This window comes from Lonchura striata, chromosome 14 (genome assembly GCF_050655825.1).
Source record: "Lonchura striata isolate lonStrDom1 chromosome 14, ASM5065582v1, whole genome shotgun sequence".
Lineage (NCBI taxonomy): Eukaryota > Metazoa > Chordata > Aves > Passeriformes > Estrildidae > Lonchura > Lonchura striata.
In genome coordinates this window covers 3920700-3945553 of record NC_140716.1, presented here as the reverse complement: position 1 = coordinate 3945553, position 24854 = coordinate 3920700, and the positions used below count along the sequence as shown (strand labels likewise).

At 45.4% G+C, this 24854-nt stretch overlaps 1 protein-coding gene and 1 long non-coding RNA gene across 2 annotated transcripts; one reads left to right on the top strand and one right to left on the bottom strand.

The window, feature by feature from the left end:
* The first annotated feature begins 1 nt into the window (after position 1).
* On the top strand, positions 2-13091 carry LOC146766062 (uncharacterized). Its single transcript, XR_014958515.1, has 2 exons — positions 2-177; positions 2441-13091. It is a non-coding gene; the product is annotated as an uncharacterized LOC146766062 (long non-coding RNA).
* Positions 9554-22344, bottom strand: LOC110481678 (cytochrome P450 3A9). Its single transcript, XM_021550424.4, has 13 exons — positions 22149-22344; positions 19472-19565; positions 17474-17526; positions 16352-16451; positions 15678-15791; positions 15314-15402; positions 14193-14341; positions 13209-13336; positions 12460-12544; positions 11957-12117; positions 11293-11519; positions 10319-10481; positions 9554-10160 (listed from the first exon to the last, which is right to left on the bottom strand). Exons 1-13 carry the CDS (start codon positions 22217-22219, stop codon positions 10062-10064), a joined length of 1533 nt encoding a protein of 510 aa, XP_021406099.2. The 5' UTR covers positions 22220-22344; the 3' UTR covers positions 9554-10061.
* Positions 22345-24854: the final 2510 nt, after the last annotated feature.

The following is a 24854-nucleotide window of genomic DNA, read 5'->3' as shown; positions in this document are numbered from 1 at the left end:
CCTCACCTGGGCTCTACACCCCACCCACAGGCCCAGAGCCCATTTAAGCTCAGCCTGGTTGTGCTGTTCCTCTCCTGAGCTCAGCTGGAGATGTGCAGGTCTCCAGTGAAAGCACCACCCTGCCTCACCATGGGACCCCCTTCCCCACCTGAGGAACGTGGCCTTTCCCCCAGCATGGTAAGATGTTATTTAGATTTTTTGGCTTTCTGGCTTGTGGTCTGTGAGTTTGCTGCAAAGGTTGCAGAGTGGGAACGAGTGTCCAGGGAGGGGTGGGGACAGCTCTGTGTCCCCTGCCCTTTTCTGAGTACCACAGCTGCTGCCCTGCAGTTTGGATAAGCTTTCCTCAGCTGCTCAGGCTTTGCACAGAGCTGTGACTACATCAGAAAGTCCATTCCTTTAGGAACTGATGTTTCTGGATGTGAACAAGTGTGGGACCTTGGTGGCCCCAGGCAGGGCACGGGAAGCAGTGTAATTCCCCTCTCGCCTACAGAGTGCCATCCTTTCCTATTTGCTGCTGAACATTTTTCATTACAATGTTCTTACGATGCTGTAGGGCTGGAAACATCAGGAATATAAATCAGAGCCTGTCATTCACAGGCATCATGTTTATTTTACATGAATATATGCTTTCTGCTAAAATATCACAGATTCAGTTGTGAACCTTGGCTATTATCAGAAGCTTATTGCAATCATTTCTCTTCCTTTTTATTTATGCACATGAAATGCTGTGTTTGATGATGAAGTGGTTTCTGACTGAAGGGATCAGGATGTTTGGGAAGCCACAGCCTGCATGGCCTCTGTGCTCTGACTTCACAATTTTGCTGCCTCTGTTCCCCTGGGTTTTACCTCTTTTCCTGCTGGTGAAGGGAGGGAGCACAAAAAGCACCTCCTTTACTTGACTTTAATGGCTAATATGAGACCACAGTCTTGTCTTTAGACTAAAAATCTAGGCAGAAAAAATAATATAAAAGGTGTCTGTAATTCTGGAAGGATTTTAGGATTTCTCTGGGGAGGCTGAGAGTGGGGAGTCCTGCCCTGCCATCTCCAGGATCTGTCACCTGTGAAATGCTGCTGAGAAAAGGCACAGGGAGGGACAGGCCTTGTTATCCTGGGCTGGCTGGTAGGAATTAGAAGGGAGGTGTGTAACCAAGTGATGTTTTTCAGCTGGGAGCCTCCAGCTGCAGGCTGTTTCCAATTATCCAGGCCCATCCATATGGATGTGCAGACCCCTGCTAGGCTGAGGTCAGCTCAGCTGGAGCCTGGTATGGCTGTGCTGCCAGCCCACCCCCAGATGGGCACGGGGCGCTCCCAAAGCCTGCTGAAAAGGAGAGCAAATCTCTGTCCTTGAGCTCTCCTTACTCCAAAACTTCATCCTTGGGGTGGGAGAGCAAAACTCTGTCCTTGAGGTCTCTGTGGGCTGTCAGGCCACGTGAGACTCTGGAGTTCTTGGAGCACGCTGCAAAGCCTGGAGGAGAGCAGAGGCTCTGATTTCTTAGAGAGCCTTTCCTCCCCTGATGCTCTAGCCCAGGTCTGTGGGCAATTAACTGAATTCCAAACAGGCAGGTTTGGGCATCCTGCAGGATCAGTGACAGGTTTCCTGCAGGGTGTGAGCAAGGAAGCTCTTGTTTCTCAGAAGGGTTGTTAACAATCAGAATTATCCCTTGGCTGCTGTAAAAGCAGTTAAACCCACCCAGCTCCTATGAGTCTGATCTCAGACTGACCACAAAGGCTGCAGAGGGCACAGAGGTGGGGAAGTGACCCACTGTATTGATCAACATTTGTTGGGCAATAAGAAGGAGGCTTAAAGGGTGCTCTTCTCCCAAAGTTTCTGGATTAGGTGCTGGGTCTGGGCTTTATAAATGTTACAGGAAGATCTGCTGATCAGATATGAAAAATAGATTAGGTGTTTTTTTCTATAAGCTTCATTTATACTCATTAGTGTGCTGCAAGTAATAATACCAGGAAATAGATTTGCAGGCAGAAGTATGATTTTTAAGTTAAGGATGTTCATTTAATTTCAGCTCTTGTCTCCTAGATGTGCCTCTTCCTAATGCTCTAAATAGCTCTTCTGCCTCTTTGATGTTTACACCCTTCAAATGCATAAAGACAGTTCTCTACAATTCCTCATTTTGCCAAGCAATACATACTTAGTGCTTTTCATCTCTCTCCATAAATCAATCCCTTTCCTCCAACAGGAGCTAGAATAGGATTTTTTCCCTTATTAGATTTGTACTGAGAATTTCTTTTTTCAGAAACAGATAAATGATACAAGGTTTTTTCATGACAAAGCATCCTATCATATATTATTAGCAAACACTTCCACAGCAGAACAGGAATAAAAATAGAAAGTGGGCTATAAAAAAAGAATGTGTAGCAGGATAACATTTAATTTCACAGTATGGTACTGAAAGTGGTGCATTTCCTTCACATTTCTTTGCAGATCTTCAAGGAAAGATCCAGGAGGCCTCCTCAGAAACACTTGGCATCTTTTACTTAAGACTTTCGTTAAATTCTGTGTGATCTTTGACACAGAGTTAATGAATTTTCTCCTTATTCAAAAAGCCCACCCGCTGCCTGTGGTATGTTTGAAGCTTCAGATCCTTTCTCCTGGCTCAGCTGCTGCTATCTCTTCCCAGTATCTCAGCATTGGTTGTACCCACTCTATTCCACAAAACTTTAATTGAGAAACCACCTGAATGATAAAAAAAATCTTAGGTCCTGCTTATTCCAACACCAGAATTTTTTTTATTTTCTGATTTTCAGTGGGAGCCATTGAACTTGAATATTTTGGGGTTCTCACCTGGCAGACCAGGCTAACAGGTCCATGATGTGCAGCCCAGATTTCTCCCTCTGCCAGACCCTCCCCAGGGACCAGCCCTGGGCCTGAGGTGGTGGCTGCACTTCAGAGCTGCAGTGAGGTGAATTTTTCCATGGAAAACAGCCCCTCTCACATTTCCCAGAATTCTGAAAGCAATTTTGGTTGAAGTCCAGCAACCCCTACAAAAAATGGATTTGAAATGAAACTACAGGTGAAAGATGAACACTCAAATGGATGATTTCAGCAGGTTTTTGTCAGGGAAAGCTCAGGGCTTTGGGGATCAGGCTGCCCTGGGATGGAAACACGTGTGGATCACACTCAGATGTGTGTCCAGCTCAGAGCCACTTTTCTGATTCTTCCCTGCATTGCTCTTTCAGCTGTGAGTAGGAGCAGTGAGGAGAGGTTGATCCATGGGTTTGTTTTCTTTCCTTGTGGCTCCAGGGGTGATTTGGAGAACAGCAATGTTGTCCTGGGGCAGAGCAGCCCAGCAGGGCCAGCTGCTGGTGCTCAAACCCACCTGGGAGCCAGTTCAGAATTGGGCAAGAGACAGAAGGTTTAAACCTCCAATCTTTTTGTGATTATATAATAAATGTAGCAAATAATGAGCTGTGCAGCTGTGGTGTGTGCTTAGGGAGAGAGTCTGGTGGGAACTTCTAACTCCTTACAAAGGAAACCAATATCTGAAATTTTAGCAAAATTCCAGAAATCTTCCTGGAGCTGCTGCCAGCAAGCAGAGAGAAGGCAAAAACCCAACACAAAGCCAACGTGGCTTTATAATAAACAAACCAAAGCAGTGCCAGAAGTTGCTGCATGCTGGGGTTTGTGACGGTGCAATTTAATTTCTCATTGTTCTCGCTGTCCTTAGAGCAGGGTCAGCATAGCAGAGGGTCTGAGCACTTCCCTGGGGCAGCTGCTGCTTGGACACCCTGGCAGGTCCTTCCCATCTTTGGGAGCTCTCAGTTCTTGCTGCAGAAACTTCATTGCTGCCACCTTGGGGCCTTCTGGGTCCCTGAGAAGATTTATACTCTGGCATTTTTTGAAGTTTGGCTTTTGCAAGTTTAAAACAGCTTTTGAATGTGTTTTACTCTTGGTGATGGTTATAGAATCACAAATTGATTCAGTTGGAAAATACCTCTAAGGTCAAGCCCACCACTGAACTGTGTCCCCAGGTGCCACATCTAGAGTTTTTCAACATTTCCAGGGATGGTGAATCCACCATGTCCCTGAGTAGCCTGATCCAATGCTTGACAACCCTTTCCATGAAGACATTTTCCCTGATATCCAACCTAAACCTCCTCTGGAGCAACTTGATGCTGTTTTCTCTTGACCTACCACTTGTTACCTGGGAGAAGGAACATCCATCACTGAATGTGGTTCCTCTCAGCCAACCAAAATTTGCAAGGTCAACTTTTTAAACTAGAAGGCCAAGTGTTTCAAAAATGTATGGTACTCTTTTGGCCCATTTTAATTGTCTTTCTGATATGTGCTTGAATGTTTCAGTTCCTTCACAGTGAGCCTGAGAACTGCTCAGTTCTGCTATTGCTTCTGGAAACAGATTTCTGTAACTGCTCCTACTGGTGTTGCATGGATGTTCAGCAGAGCAAGGAACTGGTGGTGGGAAGGTTTCTTAAATTCAGGTTGTGGATTATTGAAGAGCCCAAAGTGGCCAATTCTATGTAAGTCACAAAAAAAAAAAAAAAAAAAAAAAAAAAAACCCAAACAAAAAAAAACTGAACATGGCAGTGGTTTTGGTGCTTAAATGAGCACCTTGGTGGTGCGGAGCAGGTAAATGCTCCATGCCATGGCCTGGGCTCCAAGCTTATCACCTCGGGCACTCCCAGGTGGATATCTCAGCTGGATTTGGAGAGTCTGTCCAAAGGCTAAGACATCCTTGTGCCCTTTGGGAGTGTGGATATGCACACAAATATAAAGATATTTATCTACATGTGGCTACTAAGTCTGTAACAACCCCGGCTCTCTGCTGCTGCAAAATCTGTTCCTTAGGGCAACACTTATTCTGTGAACTCCCTGAAGATAAGGCTGTCTTGCTGAGTGTTTCCAACTCCTAACCCTCCTGGGCTTTCATTTCCCGACTGGCTTTTAATGTAATGTAAAGATTAGAAATGATATCTTCCATTAAAACTTTATTAGGTGGCTCTTCCACTTAGGAGAGCAGTTTCACTTCCTCTCAGCCGAATGAATTCCAGTCACTGAAAGCTAAATATGAAAATGCAGGAGGGGGAAGGAGAAAGCCACTTACAGTCTTGAAAAGCTGAGGAAAAATAAGAACAGTTAGTTCAGTGGTCTGCCTGAGACACCTGCAGCTCAGTGCAGAGCCCTGGGCTTGCATTGGGCACAGGAGTGAGACAGCCAGCATGGGAAACACTCCCCTTCTTGGCAAGGAGCATCTCCAAATGCATTTTCCCCACTTGTACATCCTGCAGATTTCCACTGGAGCCTGTTGCAGACACTGGGAGAATCAGGCATCTGCTGACTGCCCTGGATGAGGCTCAGGCTGCTGGTGGGGTGATTGATGTGTGGTTACCCCTGAGAGCAGCCTGAGTGGCAGCAGCTGACCTTCCTCGGAGCATCTGTACCACTCCTTGCCTTCCCTCTGGCTTCTGCTGTGACCTTTGGATACTGATTGATCCCAGATTAGTGCTTGTTAACAATAAATAGCCTAAAATTAGGATACAAGTAGACAAGTCCTGAAAAGGTTAGACAAGCTTCTGGCAAATTAGTGCAAGGCTGTGCAAGACAAACTCTCCCCCCATTCTGGGGGTTTGTCTTTGTGCTCCATTTTCCAAAAGTCTTTTCTGTTTTTACTACCTCTAATTTCAAAGCAAAACCAGCTGGACAGCCCCAGGATGGGAAAGCTGTGGTGTGGCACCTGTGCCCCTTCAGCTGGGCTACAGAAACCTCTGACACAGTCCAGCAGATGAACTGTAGCTTATTTTCCTGGGCTCTCTGTGCTGTGTGGATGGAATCAGTATTTTGTCAAGTGAAGATGGGTAAATGCATCCAGCTGTGCTGGACTGGCTTCAGTTCATAAGTGGCAGGCAAGGTTTTTCATTTTCCCTTGAACAGTTCTAGTGTCTTCCCCACTCCATTTGCAAACTTGTGGCTGCACAAGCACCTCAGAGTGGGTTTATTTATTATATATATGAATTATATGGAAGCTGCAGGCCTTGGAACAAGGTACATTTGTATCTAGACATTGTACCCAGCCATGTAGGGAAGCCCATGGAGAACATCACTGATCATCAGCTATGAAATGGTTAAATAAAAATTTTGTTCCAAATCATCAAAGGTATTTTGAGCATATTTGCAGCATTTTCATAAACAAAACAACAAAAACTTTGGAGAGGAAAATTATCTATGTCTTAGGTGATACAAAGCTGCATCAGTACCTATAAAGTGCCCCAGCAATACAAGAGCATTGGAGTAATGAACAGAAATGCTCAGTTAGAGCTTTTTCCATATTTTATGTTAATCATTGGTTAGAGCCGAAATTAGCTTTAATTGATATTAAGAGTTGAAAAAATGAATCCTCTGGAGAATGAGTCTCTTTAACCTTTAATGATGCAGTAAATAAAATATCCTGTCAACATTTGTGCAATAGTAAGGGCTTTCAAAATTCCATATCTGTGTGGTGAGCAATTCGATATGTCCAATTCTCTCCATTACAGCAGGGAAAAGTGATGTCGTTGCATAAATTCAGCCACAGGTTTTCCATGTTTCCAATCTGTCTGGTAATTCCCCATGCTGGCTTGTTACTTCTACCAGGGAGATGGAGAGAGGAGGAAGGGAATGAGATCAATCCCAGCCCTGCCTGTGCTGCCTTTTCCACTTGTGTCCCTTGACTTGCAGGCTCCTGATGCCAGAGGAACTGTGCCTCTGTAGAAGTAAAAGGAGCCATGCTGTCTGTTCTTCCTTTCAGGTGAAATATGCCTGGAAATGTTTCATTTTTCACTTTAAAGGCACAGCAGAATTGCAAAAGACTTCAATACTTTAGGGACACTTAGTTTGCTAATAGTCAGACCATTCTTCTCTCTGTCAGGGCTCAGCCTGGTATTGAAATATCTCATAACGGATTTGGTGAAGCACATGAAACATTCCCTCACTGTAAGCAGGAAACCTGTTTTTCATAACATCAATTTGGTCATTGCAATCAATTGGAAGCATTACATCATTTAGGCAAGTTAGGAGTGAGGGTGACTCTGCTGTAGTTAACTGGGAAACAGAAAACAAACCTCCCCACTTAAAATCACCTTTTGTCTTTCACCAGGACTGATGTAATAACAGTTCTTATCCCATAGGATACAAACCTCCTGTGAAAAGGTCCTTTCTTTGTTAAGGGGAATATATTTCTGCATATTTACAGGAGTTTCTGAGTGATGCTGGTGTTTCCCTGGGTGTGAGTCTGTTATTCTGCAGTGATGTCAAAATAACTTCTCTGAGACAAGGTTGTAAAGCCTTTGAGAAAACCCTATGCGATTTAAAATTATAATGAAACAACAATTTCCTTCATTCTCTTTTCCTTCTTACTTGGGTTTTGGGAGGACTTAGGTGGGGAAGAGAAACAGAAGTGGCCCCACAATTAATTTCTACTTTACACTCTTTTCTTTCCTCTGATGAGACCCAGCTATTCTGGGGCAATTCAATGTCCCAGGCCTGCCAAGGATGTGTAGAAACAGGGCTCAAGCACTGGAACAGGCTGCCCAGGGCAGAGATGGAATCTCCACCCCTGGAAGTGTTCAAAGAAAAGTCTTTGTGGCATTTGTGGACATGGTTTATATGATTCAGTGGTGAGCATGGTGGCGAGTTAATGGCTGGATTTGATGATCTTAGAGGCCTTTTCCAACCATAAAGATTCTTTGATTTTATGAATCAGCGAGGAGTCCAGATAAAATAAATGTTTTATCAGGAAAAACCATTCAAGGGGTGAGTTAAATGGCCTGATTTAAAGTGGGAATGGCCAAACCAGTGAAACCTGATGGATGCCCAGGACCAGCAGACTCCTGGCCAAGCCACTGCTGAGGGTGACCAAGAAAGCAATAGGAAGTGCTGGGAATGATGGAGGCAGCCCTTAAAAGCAGAGTATTTTTATGGAGTTAAGACACGGAGGATCTAATTTTCTTCTAGAAGACTCATTACCATGATTTTGTTACAGATTATTTATGGGCTGTTATGATAGTCCTGGCAGGTCATAATTGGCTGAAGCTGGAAAATTAGTCACATTTTTCACATTTGGAAGAATGATCTGAACAGTTGCACTTAATGACTTCATTCCCAGAGAGGCCATGCAGAGAAGGAACTTCCAGGCTTGGGGTGTGGCTGGATTAACCCTTTGTGCTTCTGGCAAAGGCACTTGGGTTTCCTCATCAGGTGCCAAAAGGATTTTTCATCACTTCAAAGCAGCTCTTTGGCATGTAAGTGATGTGCTGCTTCCATGATAGTTTCCCCTTTCCTTCTCTTTTTTTGAACCTGAGTTAGTTTTGCCTGGCACTGGATTTTCTACAGAAAAATGCCTTTTTTAAACTGATTTGTCCATGCTTTGCACTCTCCCCATCAGAGCCACTGCAGCATCACAGCCAGTCAGACAGGCCCAGCTCTTCCAGGGATGATTTCTAACCCCTGGTAAGAGATGAGCAACAGATTAAACTGAGGCAGGGCCTCATTGGCAGCACTCCTCAGAGCCTTGCTGTGTACACAGCACAACCCAAACAGTCTATCACAGATGATGAATCAGAAGGGAGCACTATAATTGTTTTATCTGCCTTTTGGGACAGCACAAGCTGCTTACTCTTGAATTAGAGCCTGGTGAATGTCACTGTATCTTCCAGAAAAATGGACAGCTTTGATTTGGGGATTTCCAGGGATGAGGAATCCACTGTGCTGTTGCTTGTCCGCACCCAAACCCCTGAATAGTCACTGGTAAAGAGTGGACCTGAACTGTTGAATAAATTTGTGCTACGTGGGATGGCACCATTTGGGTCATGTTGCAGTTTTGTCTGCTAGACTAAAGAGAAAAGCACATTACCACAGGAGAAAATTACAGCAAATAATGCCTTGGAAAGAAGGGTGCCAGGAGAAAGTTACAGGATGACTTGATTTGATTTGTATCTCTTGTAGAAACCTTTCCCGTTTCACTACTATCTGTTTTGGTTGGTAGGTGTGAAAACCAGCACAGGTTACTGGGGTGAACTGGGGTCTGAAACTTGGATCTGGGAGAACCTCCCATCTGCTTTTGAATATTCCCTGTTTAAATGGTCAGGGATGGCATGAGCCCCATGTGGCCAGAGCATCCTGTTGGTGACAGGAGCAGCTCAAAGCACCTGAAACTGCACCATAAGCAATGACTAAACCCCACCCACGTACCTGGGAGGAAAGGCTCAGCTCCAGGCTGTGTGCACACCATTCCTCCAGGGGCACTGGCCCTTCTGCAGGGCTGTCCTTTCCTCCTGGGAGCTGCTGCTCTCTCTAATCCATCTTGTCACTCCAGCATGGGAAAGGGTTGGCCAGTGCTGAACTGAAGGTACCCTCTTAATCAAAGTAAGAGGTGGGAGCTGGAGTGTTTGTAAAATACTTTACAAATGGGAGGGTTTGATGGCATTAAATGAAGGATCAGATTCATTAAATTAAGTGGAAAGCAATGTACATGGATGATTTCAAGGGTCGAGGCTGAATACGGGTTTTAAATAGGAAGTGATCAGCCACTATATACAACACAGAGCAGCTCTCAAACGTTTTTAATGACAGTATTTGTACACACTTTAGTTTAATTAACACATGGCACAGGAGAGGGTTGGTAACTAGGATGTGTAGTCTCACACCAGTCGTCTTAATTAGAACACATGAAATTTCAAGCATCAGTACACCCAGAAGAACAGCACCCGTCCCTGCCCAGTGAGGTCTGGCAGTTTGAATTTCCATCACACCCTCTGTTTCTTGGATGTGGCAGTAATTCCTTCCCTCCAGATGGAGAAGTCCCTTTAGAAGTCGATGATCAGCTTCTCATTTGGATTTATTTCTTGTTTTGCAATCAAAATTAAGGGGACTGTGTATTGTCACTGCCCAGTGATCCACATCACGTTTCTGACAGTTATGTTTATTAGTAAATATGTAGTAATTGCATCCAGAATTAACTGGAGCTGCTCTTCTGTGTAGGAGAGATTTCCTGTGATGTGTGATCCCTTTGTTAGCACAGCAGTCCCTGGGTGTTGGGGGCTGTGGCTGGGTTTCAGTTCTTGGCAGGCTCAGTGCTGGTCCGGGGCACAAACTTCAGAATAATTGGCTTCTCTGGTGTTAGCAGCCCCACTGAACTCAGCTTGATTGGTATCTGCAACAATGAGAGGGAAAGCACAGGTGCAGATGGATAAGTTAAACACGCAGGGATGAAAGGTTCAGGCATGACTGGATCCATAGTGCCTGGAAGTGTGAAATGTCTGGTGTTGGCACCCGGCCCGTGCCAGCCCCGAGCCTCCACGTGCCCCTCACCTGAGTCTCTTTGCAGGTCTGGAAGGTGAAATGCTGCAGCAGGGAGACAATGGCGACTTTCAGAATCAGGAGAGCAAACCTCATCCCAATGCAGTTCCTGGGCCCAGCCCCAAAGGGCAGGTACGTGTACGGGTCTATGGACTCCTTGTTCTCCTTACTGAACCTAGATGATGGTTGGGGAAAAGAAATGAAGGCAGCAAAACCACAAAACCTACATCTTATTTACCCAGGGATCTCTCACTGGTGCCCTGCAGAGCCTGGTTTGGGTTTTTCTTAAAGTGTCTCAGGCTACCCCAGAAATTGAGTACTAAGACCAAGCCCTTGCCCAGGACAGGGTGGGGTCCCTTTTGAGGGTTTGATTTTAATTCTGTCCATCCAGATTAGTAATTGGAAGCAAGGTGAAAATCCAGGCAACATCCTGTCCCACAGTGACAGATATTTCCTGTCTCCGGTATTTAGAGAGAGAAGAACCAGAAGTTGTTTTGGTTAGGAGCAGCCTATGGCTTCACTTTCTCTGGGAATGAGAAGTAGATATTAGTTACAAAAAGAAACAGCTAGGGAAAGTTATCCTTGAAAACAAGGAAGGAAAGCAATTCTAGAAGGATTGAGTCTGGCATATTTAATAGAAGCTGGTATGAAGGGAACAGGTTCAACAAGAAGGATTATACAGTGGATGGCCAGCAGTTACAAAACCTCCAAATTTGCCCCCTCTCAGAAAGCTTAAAATCTGGGTACAAGATCCTGTGAGGTATCAGTGCTATTCTCCCAAGAAGATTATGTTGTTTGAAACCCTGCTTTAAGCACAAAGCTCGTTTTCTTCTTAAAATTACATTCCCACGAGCCTGCAATCTCTCATCCGTATTGTTTGTAAAAAGATAGGAAGAACACCATTAGGAAGCTAATCAGAGATTAATGCTTAATTACTGAGGAAAAAGCAGTGTGATATTTCTTCCCTTTCATTAAGCTTTTTGTACCTTTCTGGCCTGAACTCATCTGGGTTGGGCCAGTACTCGGGGTCACGGTGCAGGACGTAGGGTGGGATTGTGACCACGACTCCTTTGGGAATGTTCACTCCATTTATCTCCACGTCTTTCTTGCAGGTTCTCTCAATCCGCCCCCCAAGAGGATAGATCCGGAGGGTTTCATTCACTGTCATGTCAAGGTATTCCAGTTTTGTAATTGCTTCGTACGTGAGAGGAGCCTGCAGGACAACACGAGGAAGGTGACTAGCTATGTTGGCATCAGAAGTGGATTGTCCTAAAATAACTGTGGGAGCCAGAGTATCCCCAACCCCCACTACCCCAATTTTAACTCAGACTCACTGAAGAACAAAATGCAAGGTAGAAATTGAGCAACTGGTTTCAGTTTTTGACCCTTGAGTCATAGAAATGCTTGGAAACCTACATCCTCTTGTGCAAGGGTGCAGAGTGTGGCAAACAGGCTTGAGCAGCTGAGGTGGCTGGAAGGTTCCAGCTGCCAAAAGAAAACCACTGCAGGGCTGAGTTGTCTCAGTGTGTGTCTCCCAGAGCTCATGGAAAATCCGTGGTGTTTAGGAGCTGAAGATTTCTCACTGCCCTGACTGAACCAGGAGGGCAGCAGGGTCACAGGGTCCTCCTGATCACTCAAGGCCCCCCTTACCTTGTTGGGCAGGACTGTGTCAATCTCCTGCAGCACCTTTTCCTGCACATCAGGGTGCATGGCCAGCTCATAGGCCAGGAAACCAAGGGTGTTACTGGTGGGTTCATACCCAGCAAAGATAAAGATGAATGCCTGGGCCAGGACCTCTGTGTCGGTCAGGGCTGTGGGGAGATGAGAAAAGCAGTGTTGGCTGATGGTCTCAGCAAGGAGCAGGCAGCAGCAGGTGGTGTTGAGGCAGGTTTGTTGCAGTTGTTTTCTGATAATGCTTTTATAACTGCTCTACCTGCCTAGAAAAATTCATTTGATAGAGGAGGCAGGTGATTTCCTGAGTATAAATAAATGATATGGCAGTCCTGCTCCCCAGACACGTATCTCAGCCCTGGTGCTGGCACCAGGTGACAGAGCTCCATCTAGAACTAGTCACTGAAGATGATGGTGAGGCAAACACCTCCCCATATTCTCCTCACTCCCACAGCCCATGATGAGGATTTGGGTGTTGTTACCTTTATATGAGTGGTTTGCTTCGCTGTTGCCCTGGCTGGCTGAGCGCTGGGATTCGATCATCAGCTGCAGGAAGTCTACCCTGCCCTGAGAGGGAAAGCAGGACAGGTCTTTGGTGACAGGTTCCTTGGAGGGCTTAGATAAGCAGATTTCACAGCCTAAGCACAAGTTTTAGACTGAGAACATCCCCAAAATGCACAAAACTTCTTTACTGAAAAACGTAATGCTTGCTTTTTATTTTGGAAACCTGTCTGTCCTGTCCATTAAGCCACTGGGTGGGAGAGCAGTGTCTTGAATAAATTTGGGCAAAGGGATCCAAACTCTAAAAGGCAGAATTTTGTCAGGAAGCAAACTGCAGTTTTAGAAAAGCAAGAGGGGAAGGCTGAACCCTAAAGGTGATTTTGCTGCTCATGTGCTGCTTACTCTGCACTCTCTCATCCTCTGCCTAATCTTCTTCAGGGAGTCTCTCAATCTCTCATTACAAGTGCTGCAGACTGAAGCTCAGTTCAATTTTGCTGAGCCTTTATCTGGATTTAGCTTCAGATCACGGATGTACAAAGTCCCCCTGATTCTCTGCCAGGACGGGTCAGGTGGGGCTTTCCTGACAGTATTAAAATGAAATGTTTACACTTGAGTAGGCTCAGGGTTTTGTTGAGTCATTGTACTTTGACTTCACCTTTGATATCATCTTCCTAATTATATCTCACTTCAGTGTACTTTCTGCCACAATTGCTCTCAAATTCCCACTCACCTTGTGAGCTTCCTTTTCACGATCCTGCTTAATTTTGGCAAGGGATCTCATGAAAAAATCCACAGCATCACTGGGGAAGACGTTTACGTTCATCTTGGCCATGACAGGAATAAGGAATGGGAAAGCAACTGAAAAACAAATAGAAAATTAAATTGCACTCTTTAAATAAAACCCTCCTGATAGCTGTGGATGCTACTGGGAATTTATTTCATTTTTTAGTTTCTGTAGATGAGAAAAGCATGGACTGTGTCTTTTTTCCCTCAGTTTCATTCCCTTGGAATAGTTTTTGTGTCACATGGGCACAACCAAGCTGGGTATAATCATTCATTTAAGAGAAGACCAAGGCATATTCCACCTCCTATTTCTAAGGCTCTGTTTTCTAATGACAGGTTACTTCTGGACACAACAGGCATGTGGCTCACAAGAGAAATATTGAAAATTCTGAGTTCTTTGTTCAAGCTGAGCTGTTCACTGCCTTGCTGTGATCATGCAAACATTTTCAAGTCCTTTTCAAGGCTTTTCCTTCCTTGTAGAAACTGGATCTTGATATTCTCTATCAATTCATAACATCTACAGCACCAGAACCTCCTCTGTGCACAGATCCAGACTTTCCCTGGGTTTCAGCAAGGTATCTAACATTAATTTAAGATCCATTGCTGCAAAGCTATTGCACTGGAGGAAATTGCATCTAATTACAGTCCCCACTCAGCACTCTCTTCCAGAAAATGCATTTCAGATAGCAGTACTCTCCTCAAGCCTCACTTGCTTTTCAACCTTCAAATCATTTCCCAGCACTTAATTGGATATTTCTGGGTGATTCACAACTTTCTTGCACTGGGGATGCCAAAGGTGGAGGAAGCTTTCACTCATCTCATCCCCAGGGTTTCAGCATGAAGCTCACAATGAGGAAATGATGAGACAAGGGCCAGTAGGACTTCATTCCCAGTAAGGGAAGTTGTCCAAGCAAAACCTGGAGTCACTTACATGACAATATGAAGACTGGGTTAAAAAAGTCAAACTTGACCAGTTTCTTCATCTCTCTGACAAAGGGGTCCTTGGGGTTGTTCATGGAGTCAATGTTCACACCAAAGGAAGTGCTGGTGACTACGTCCATGCTGTAACTCCCAAAGATGCTGATGGAAGATGGAAAAAAATAGACTGTGGTTAAATATTTGGACTGAATGAATGTTTTTTTTTTCCTCATGTCTATGTGACATTCAAATATAAAGTCTCAGAAGACCTCCTGCCTTAGGTTTGGAAAGAAAATTGGTTATGTGGCACTGAACAGCACTTCTAGAGAAGGGGATAGATTTTTAGAGAGATTTTGTTTCCAGCCTGCACAAGTTTTGAAGTCAGGCAGCTTTTCCAAGGATTTTACAACAACATGGAATGGGTTGGTGGAAGGACAGCATGTGGAACTTAGCATGGTAACCTCTTGAGGAGGGGTGGCAGCACACCTTGCCTCAAACAAGCCCTGGGAGTGGTCCAGTTCCACCCAGGACAGCCCCCTGTTCCAAGCTGTCCATGCCCTCCCCTTGCAGGGGTTTGGTTTAAGGGGAGCTTTGCTGCTTTGTGGTTCCTGGTGTGCAGCTGCCCCTGCTGCATTTTTGCTTTGAAATTGGGGTTTAATACACAGGGTTTTGTCCAGAGCCCATATGGAAGGCACAGATGAGGCAAAAACACTCAGGGCCAATCTACAGCCTCAGTTTGCCCAGCAGTGGGGCATGTGAGGGATGAGCATCCCACACTTCTGTGTGGGGCAGAGGTCAGCATCTTCCATATTCTGGGAAAGGAGAAGGTGCTGCACAGAGATCCTGAGTGTTTGCAGGAAAAACTGGGTTTTCCTGCCAATCTTGGAATTATTTTGGATCTCTGGATTCACAAAGGTGTGCTGGAGCATTTTCCTTCCTATCTACCTCTGGAAAGTTTCCTAACATCCAAATTAAAATTTCCCCTTTTAAATTTCCAGTCAGGCTTTCAGTAGGTGCCATTCCTCCTTTCAGAGCCCTGGCTGACCAAGGGAAAGATGTGCATTGCTGGTACCCAGTGAACCACAGCACTTCTAACAAGTTTTGCTCTGCCAGATGCTCTTAGCAGCTACTTACTCCTTTACAGATATTGAGCTGCCCTCTTTCACTTGCTTCTGAACATTCTTCACCAAAGCTTCCCCATAGTGCTTCATTATAGGGAACATCTGTAACACAAACCAGGCATGGTCACTTCAGGACAATACATTTTACTCATTTACACAGGCTCATGAAGACTACAGGGAGTTTCATGAATATTTACAAATAAGATTTCTCTGTTCAGGTTTATTTTAAGACTTTTCTGCTTTCAGTTAGGCATAAATCAAACAGGCCTGCTTAGTTGCCAGGCTCTGACTAAAGATATCAGACCCCTGTGATAATCTCAGCCTGAAAACACTGCTGACTGACTCTGATTTAGTCTGTACCTGCCCCTCTGGTTTACCTCCTTTAGCTTCCCACTGGTGAAGGTTGGAGAGAGCACAGTACGGAGCCTCTTCCACTGCTCATCTTCAGCTAATGAGACGGCATTGTTCAATACCCCGGCCAGGTCTGTGCGCTGCAGGGGAAAAGAGAAGGTGTTAACCCCAAAAAAGAGAGCAGCCTCCTTGCAGGGGTGGCAATGTGGTATGCAAGCCCCTGCCTGGGCTCTTCTGGGGGCATTACTGCTGGCAGCAGGCTGTGGCCTGACAAACAGCCTCTGTCAAGGCACAAATCCATAAATAATTCCCTTTTCTGCACTAAACCAGCTGTGAGGTGCCATTCTCAGCCCCAGTACAAGTCCAATCAGCCCAGCACCTGCATGTCTGTGTGTACCCACCATGTCCCATCCCTGCATCCCAGCTGGTGGTACATGTGCACCCTTACAGATTCCTGCACGCTCACACAGACCCAAATCCATCCATATAGACAAAAATATACAATAGGTGTGAGAGTAGACTTGGTCTGCTCCCTCTGCCAGCCCGTGTGTGCAGTCCAGGCTGAAAGGCAGGGGAACAGTGACGTGCAGTGGTCATGCTCAGCAATCCCTGTAGTGCAGCCACTCGTTCCCAAAGGATGCTTGGCATGTCTCCTCTGCACTTCTCTGGACTGTGTAGATCACAGCACTTGTGCTCTTACCCTGCGGTTGGTGAAGGTGGTGTAACAGTCTTTAACCAGCACAGATTTGATGATTTGGGGGTCTGTGACAGCCAGCGTGGGTTGTCTGCCATCGTAAATCCTGGTGGGGGGAAAAGTGGAGGCAGGTAAATAACCCCAGATAATTGAAGTGTAAGGCTTGGCTGATGCCCACGAGATGCCCATGTGTTGAACAAATGTTGTTCCATCAGCAGCCTTGTTGCTCTGTTGTCTGAGTACAGAAATGTAGAAAGAAGAGATAGAAAAGGACTCCCAGACCTTTTCCCATCTGGTTTTGTAAATGGTAAAGGGGGATAAACACCCTCCAAATTCACTGGGAAATGAGCAGGGCTCAGTTGCTCAAAGGGCCAGATACTAAATGAAGCAAGTGTCTTCCTTTCCTCCCCTGACTCTCTGTGTTTTTCCAGGCACTTAAACACATTACAGTATTAGAAGGAAACTTGTTCGACCCCTTTCAGGCTCTTGAGTTGGGTATCTGGAGACTTGGGCTGACAGCACTGAGATATCCTTGGAGATGAAACTCAGTCCTTGTTTTTGTCTTTTTAAGCTGCCAGTTCTGAATGCTTTCCTGGAACAGATGTAGATTAAGCTGATTTGTGCTCTCTACCCATTTGTGTAAACATAAATTTTCCAGACTCTACTTTTTAAAGCTGATGTAGGGACCAGTGGATGCATCATACAGGATGTGCAAGGTTGTAGCCTAAGTTGTAACAACAGTGATGAAAGCTATGGGAGGAAGTGTCTAGAACAGAAGAGCCATAATTGCAGAGCTCCTGCTGTGGCAGGTGGGGATCAGCAGCACAAGAAATTCTTTGGATCAGCTCCAAAGGGAGTCACTCACATTCCTCTGCTGTTGGTAAATCAGAGCCACCCAACCTCCCAGTTCCAGATCCTGCTGAAGTAAATAGTTCTGTTCATGATTTTGTTAGGGGCAGGTGAGGGCCTTTTTTACCAGATTTAAACTGCTTTTCGCAATACTGGTCAAAATAGCTCCTGTATGGTGCGGCAGTGACACAGATCTGTGTCACCAGGTTCCAAGTAAGCCATCAGCAGCACCCTGTCACTGCTGCTGTCATCATGTGGAACTGTGGGGTTCATACTCACCCCCAGATTTTCCCGTATTTCTTGAAACATTCTGTGTCAAATTCCAGGAAACCCTGTGGAAAGCAATTTTAAAATTGTCATGTGCTACCCTGGATTGAAAGAGACCCACAAGGACCATCCAAGTCCAACTCCTAGCCATGCACATGTGTGAGAGAGTTGTCCAAATGCTCCTTGAGCTCTGGCAGCATTGGTACTGAATTATCTGAGAGAGGATGCAGTGGAGGGGATGATTTTGGACATGGTGGGTGGGGAAGAAAAGCTCTAAGCTAATGTTCAGAGCTGCTTTATGAGCAGCCAAAGCCATGATGAAGCATGAATGTGCACTGTGCTTTGAGTGAGCTGTTGGCCAGGGGGCTGGCAAAGGGCAGCTGGAAATCAGCCAGCCAGGAGAGCTCCTTTGGGGATGCCCCTTGGTCTGTGCTGCTGAGCTTTATCCCACACTGGGCTTTTGTAGTGGTTTTGCTTCACCAATTTGAGATTTCCTGGCCAATGCACCAGTTAGTGTGGTGGGTTCAGTGCTGACCAATCATTAGTGCTCTCACTAGAATATACTTATTCATTTTCTGCTGTGAGGCAGGATTAGGAGAAAGGCAAAGCAGGCTCAAAACTTTAAAAGCCTTTAAAAGAAAAAATTTATTAACAGTAACTAAAAGAAAGAGTAATAAGAACAAAACCTTCAGGACACTTCTCCCCCTACAACCTATATTTCCCAATGAAAATGTAAAGAAACTAAACCTAAATTTGCAGTAAGTTTACCACTTCTAGAACAGTCTTTCTTCAGTTCCCTTAGGGAGGGAAGTCCCTCGTGTTAATGTTATGGAGATCTCTCCACAAGAAAACAGTTCTCTCATGGCTTTTCCATGAACAGCAGCCACCTGGAGAAATCTGCAATTGTGAAATCTCTCTCATTTTCCACAAGATTTTCCCATGGCTGTGTTTATGTCAGCTTCTGGGGTATTGTTTCAACGATGTGCTGTTCAAAGGCAAAGGTTCTCATTATCTATCTCTGAAATCATCTTCTTCCTGTGAGCACAGGATCTTCATCAATCTTCTCTCCTTCTCTGTTCAAACTTCTCATAGGATCACAGCTACTTTAACATCTGCTTACTTTAGCATGGAGGCCTTTGCTCAATATCTACAATTTGAACACTTTCATCTACCCATCCTTTCATGCATTATAGGGAAAAAGAGTCTTTCTCCACAGCTTTACAAGAGTATTTAAACCCTAAGATCAAAGCATCTCCTCATCACTCCCATCTGGGACTTGACTTCTTCTTCACTGACTTCAGAGTCTTCATCTTGCTCCTCTACACTGCCTGCATTTTGTTCCTGTCTCTCATTTGAGGGAAGATTGAAGCACTGAAACAGGTAATGTCTCGCCCAGGGCCTGCAGATGGTCACTATGGTCCCTTGAGCCCAGGTGGGCCCAGTAGTTTGTGGCAGGAACAGTGGCTGAGGCTGGCTGATGGCTTCTCCTCTCCCTGCCCGGTGGTTGTGGGCAGATCTCAATGGTGGCAGAATCTTGGCCAGCCCAGCCTGGGGCTGCTCCTGGGCCCAGCAGACCCAGCTGGGCCCCAGGCAGGCAGCAGGGCAGGGCTCAGTGGGAGGAAGATTTTAGAAACTGCAGCCATGGCCCAGCCCAGCCTCAGCCCCTCACACTCCCCTCACCTGCCTGCAGCCATGGGGACCAGGGGCACCACAGGAATGGGGCACGACGAGGCCCAGCCCCTGCTGCCTCTTTGCCAACTGGAAAAGAGAGAGTTCCCATGTTTCTTTTGTCTTTAGCATGTGTTTTTCACAGAGGTGTGTACAGCTTTCCAGTGGTTCAGATTGTCACTTACACAGAAGCTTTGCATCGCTTCCGCGAATGCGTCCCATAAAACCCACCTCGCCTTTGCACAGGCCCTGTGTGACAGAGGAGCATTTGTGGATAAATTATCATTACTCTGTGTCTGCTCAGCTACAGCTGTGCCAGCAAAGGCAGCTCCAGGCACTCACTTTGCGATATTCCAGAGATGTCCCCAAGAAAGGCAGAGGTCTTGGCCCAGGAATGCCCAACTTCTTGAACACACCAAATGGCCAGATCCCATATCTGTGGGACAGAAAAGAGCGTTAAAGAGTGTTATATCACTGTGGCATTGGGGCTGCGAGCTCTCCTAAATCTGAATATTTCAGCGACATCCCTTGGGAGAGGCGGTTGATACAAGTGGTGAAAAAAAAGCAGTCCAAGTGAAAATTGCCCTGTAAAAATCTACTTGTAAGCCATGGTAAGGCTTACACAGAGCTTCAGAGGGATCCTTTTGGTGTGAAAGCAATTGTTTCCACCAGATCACCTGTGGAGACAGCATCTGGAAATCTTGAGCAAAACTCCTGACAGGAGCTCATTGTCTACCAAAGGAGAGGCAGAAAATGGGGCTGGAAGGAGCACCAAGCTTACATGTTTGTATTGAAGAGAAATCAAAGCAATGCCAGGAATTATGTCCCAGGCAGGGTTTTTGTCAAACTGTTCTTCAATTTCAGTAATTGTTCTCCTTCCCTTAGTCCAGCATTAGCTCAGTGGAAGCCTAGTCTTGATGGTTTTCTCTTTAGATTTTATTGACAGCCTTGCAGATTTCTTTCCTCTGAAGTACCCTTTCTGGCAGCTCTAAAGTTATTGCTTCTACCTTGGGGCTTTTTCTTTCTCAACAAGGGCCTGAGCTGCAGCCCTTTGAAGCTTCTCTTTGGCTGTGTTGAAAGAGGTCCTCAAAATATTTGGTTTTAGTTAGTAGCTGCAGCTTCCCAAGTGAGCAGTTCATTGCAGAAGGGATGTAAAGTAGGGAAGGTTTGATGGGGGATGTTATCAGAGATCATCTTCAGGTCATGAGGCAGCAGCTGCTCAGGCAGGATTTTGGGGATGCTTATTTGAAAAGGCAAAATCTAGGTTGAGACTTAGGGAGGGTCTCCCTTACAATTGCCAATTTTTTTTTAAATTCTGAGGACCCCCAATGAGATCAGTGTCCCGCAGCACAGCTTCTGCCAGAGCAAAAAAAGCAGATCCCACCTTATGGTCCAAACAGAACAGGTAAAAAATGGGGAGCTGGGTGTGTTCAGGTGAAGAAAGGTTTCACAGAACTCAGTCTGTCAATGTTTAACCTTTTTTGTCAAAGGTTAATTCAGTGCTAGGAGTCAAATGTTTGTGGATTCTCATTTGTAATGTTCTGCTAGGTAGCCAAGGATGCGGGAGGACCAGGAAATGTCAGGGAGGGCTAGTAACAAAGCCCAGAAATACAAAGCCCAGTAATACTGGAGGGAAACAGGTTTAAACCACTTGAAACATGGCCAGGAAAATGTAGCCTAACACTCCTACCAGTAAAATGTGTCAGGGTTTTCTGCAGACTGAAAAGGACCATTAACTGTAAAGCCAAAGAATAGTCATTACTTCTTTCTACCAGGGATGTGAACAAGAAATGCCTGAAATTCCCTCATGTGTGAACTGGAACAGTGTTGCCCCAGCTGGACAAGAAGGATCTAAACAACCTGTGTCAATGAGCAGTGAAATTTCCATTTTAGTTCTGATATCAGAGCACAGCAATCTGGGTTTAAGTCCCTTTTGCCACAACAGAATTACAGGTGCCTGCAGAAGGTGCAAGCCTGGTAACCAGCAATCTTAGATAGCCACAGAGTTACTGAAATAGGAAAGCTTGGGTCAAGATTCAGGGTAGCTTTTTTGGTTTTGTTGTTTTGGTGTGGTTTGGGATTTGGTTTTTGTTTTGTTGTTGTTGTTGTTTTTTTATAAGAGTCAGCCCAAAACAGACTTTTGAGTGATCCAAATCACAGGAACATATTTGAAAAATATGGCTAAAACTTTCTGAGCTTGCTGAGGTGCTGTGGCTGGAGCATTGCCAGGGCAGACAAATGGGCTGTGCTCATGTGCACCACATCAGTCAGGGGTTTTTAACCAGCTCTGCTCTGCTGCAGTGCTGATTGGCACCAGGAAAGCAAATAACAGCATTTCCCCACTAGCAGGGCTGCCCTGAAGCACTGGGGGTACATTTCTGCTGTGGGATTTTGTCTGGAAAGCCAGGAGCGGGTGGCTGACATTGCTCTGTGCTCCACCCCTTCCCCCAGCACAGGTGGCTGTGAGGAGGGACATGGGATGGAAATCAAAGATCTGCAAAGGACCCCTCCTAGTCCAGGTGCCCCTGAGGAGAATCTTAGCTGGGTACCATGGAAGAAGTCAGAAGGAGTAAAAACTGATATATTTGTAAATATTCTTCTCCTGGCACCTTTCTGCTGCTCTCCATCTGTGCAGCAGGGGTCATCTTCTGCTGGCTTGCCTGCAGAGCAACCTCAGCCAGGGAGGCATAGCTGGATTTCTGTGAAAAATCACCTGATGGATCAGAACCCTGACTGAAACCAGCACCCTGATGGTACCCAGTACCTGACATCATTAGCGTTCCATTTTTCCTTTGATTCTTATCAGCAATCTCATAACTGGATGGGAATACTCCAAACCTTGGAGCAAGATCACACACCTGTAGTCTTTAGACTTCTCTGCTACATTCCAGAGCCTGGTTAGATACTGGAAAACTGGGAATCACATCTACTCTTCAGCAGATTAGTTGTGTGAAAGTGAGCAGTGGCAAGAAGAGAGAAATAGCAGGAGCAGAGAATCAATAAAGAATATTTTACTCACAATAGCAGGAGAGCCAACAGAAGTAGTATAAGAGCCCATGTTTCTGTAGAGAAAAAAGGCAGAAGGTTCATTTCAGTTCTTCTCTGATTGGCTCTGAATTCTGCCAAGTTCTTGATGTCTTGTCCCACGTCAGTGGGAAATAGGAGTGTTTCACACTGTGCAATCTTTTTTATCCTGTCATATGATTTAGGGGCCCTCCTTCTGTGACAAAGGAGGAGGGGTGGAAGGTAAAGGTAGAAACGTCTGCTAATCTGAAAAACACCATTCATGTGATAGATTGAACTGTCTAAGGTTCAAGTTATTTAATGCATGTGTTGCCAAACATTTCAGCTGGTTTCCCTATTGCAAGTAATAACTGCCTTCCATTGACTCATGCCCCTGGGCTCCCACACCAAAGTAAATATAAACAGGTTACAATGAAAAGGTAAATCCCAAAGCAGGTGTCAGGGTTGGTTTACAAAAGGGAAAGAGAAGGGAAAAGGTTATTCACATATTGTATGACAAGAGCCTCTCTAGCAGAATTTAAGATTTTGTTTGAAATATCTCTCTTTCTCTGTTGTGAAGTGCAAGCACTGCCTGCGGTGTATCAGTAGCAGCTTCTACTAAAGCAGGAATTTGTCCCTTCTGAAGGCTGTAGAAGTCCAGTCCACCTTGTTTGCTGGCCTGTGGCCAGGAGTTATGTAAGAGAAATGCTGTCACTCCACAACTGTAAACAGTTAAAGTGTCACTCTTTCCGAAGCACCACTCGTGGCTCATGAATAAAACCCATGCCCACCCTTCTGCAGCAGCTGGGGAAAAGGCACAAGAAAAGGGAAAACACAAATTTTGTACAGGCTCTCCTGTAAGGATGGTGCTGAAAAGCAAAAGCAGGTGGGGATGTGCTGAGAGGAGATGATGATGTGGAAGAAAACTGAGCTCTTTGGATGCTGTTTGTTAGTGGGGACTAAGCCAGGGCAAGAAGTTCTATGGTTTGTGTAGATGTGCACTACACTATTTTTAGGGTTTTGTTCAGAATTTTAAAATGAGCAATTTTCTTCATATTTACAGAGCTGCTGTCTTCAGAAGGGAGGTTACTGTCTGCACTGGAGGCAAGTTGGGTGGGTGTTTTAATCTTTTGGCATGTCAGAAGCTTTGTGTCTGTAAGGATGTGGCTGTGATAGACGCTGCGCTGACCAAGCAGTGGATCTCACACCACATTCCACAGGAGCATCATCTGCCTTATCTCAGCATTTGTATCTCATTTCTCTTTCTCCCAGTTTTGCTCTGGCCTTTGGAAAAAGAACAGTTGTAGATTATTTTGTAATAAACACAGTTTGCTTTAGTTTGACGTGAGCAGACAAGTTCCTGACACAGCTCTCCAAGCCTGTGCTGGGTTCTGCCTTTCTTGATTCAGAGATGTTGCAAGAGCATGGTTCAAGGTTCAAGAGGTGCTTTCCCCTTCAGGAAGTGGTCACAGCAGTGATTGGTTCTCCAGGGTTCCTCTTTGCCTATTTTGACACAGCCTTGAAATTTGAGTTTACCAAAATGTTCCCAACTCCCTGTGTTGGGAAATAGGCTAACATAGTTTATTCCAGAAATAGGATTGTTGTAGGGTTCTCTATTCTCAGTAAAAATAAGCTTCAATCTTTGTCCTCTTTTCATCATTTTTAGGGGTAATTAGTCTCTGGGAAAATTGGTATGAAAAAGCAGAAGTGCAAAGTTTTGCTGTGGTTTTGCATTGTGGTCTGATGATCTCTGCCAAATGGAATGTGCCAATCCACTTCAAACAAACAACACAACTCCACCATCCCCTGGAGACAGATGGTGGATAAACAGAGAAAGTCCTGGGTGATTAATCCATGCCAAAGAGAGGTCAATATCCAGGAAAGATTGACTGATTTTCACACATAAGCCCAGCTCAGAGCCAGTTTATGCCCAAAGGCGCACTCTATTAAAACTGTAAATCCCCAACTGTGGTGCCCCCTAAGCTGCTCAGGGGTGCAGCACAGTGGTTCCTTCACCCTTCCAAGTCCTATCTAACATCTTAGTCCTCACACCACTGGCTTTTATGCCCATCCTCTTCTTCTCCTGGACATTGGGAAGTCCACTGCATCCCACTATGACTTTAGGGGAGCCCTCCAGGTGCCTGGAGCAGAGGGAGAGTGCTCAGGGGCATGAGAAGGTGTAACCCCAATTATGGTTGTGGGAACACCCTGCTGATGGCACCCTGAGCCCCATTCACAGGTGACAGTGACACACATAACACTCACCCCTTGTAATTTAGGCTGCTGTCACTGAGTTTCCTGGATGGTCACAGGCTGAGAGGTTGAAAAGCCACGTTTGCAGCAAATTTAGAAGAGAACTGAGCTGCTTTCCCATTTCTAATGCCCCTAAGAAGATGCTCAGATTAATGGATTAATGGCTTTCAGGAGAGCAAAATAACAACACGTTGTTATGTGCAGCTTAACGAAGGGAGTGCTGCAAATCCAGGCTGTGAACAAGGTGTGATGAGAAGGAAGGATTTTTGTGGAATAATGACTGGGGTCTGGGCAGAAAAAATAGAGGACCGTGTATTTCTTTCACAAGATGTGTAACCAAAGGATGTGGGGTTGAAAGGACACCCTGGAATAGCAATTATGACTAGGGCACAGGTGTGGAGAGGAACAAGCAGTTCAGAAGAAGAAGAGCTGTTGGGAGGAAGGAAAAAAGCCCCAGTGGGGTAACATC

Bases quoted from the DNA above. Each gene is read 5' to 3' on its own strand.
- LOC110481678 (XM_021550424.4), bottom strand. From the start codon at position 22,219: ATGAACCTTCTGCCTTTTTTCTCTACAGAAACATGGGCTCTTATACTA. The intron at 16,452-17,473 runs GTGAGTATGAAC...TCCCCCCACCAG, and splicing joins AAATACGGGAAAATCTGGGG to GATTTACGATGGCAGACAAC. The intron at 14,342-15,313 runs GTAAGTAGCTGC...ATCTTCCATCAG, and splicing joins AGCTCAATATCTGTAAAGGA to CATCTTTGGGAGTTACAGCA.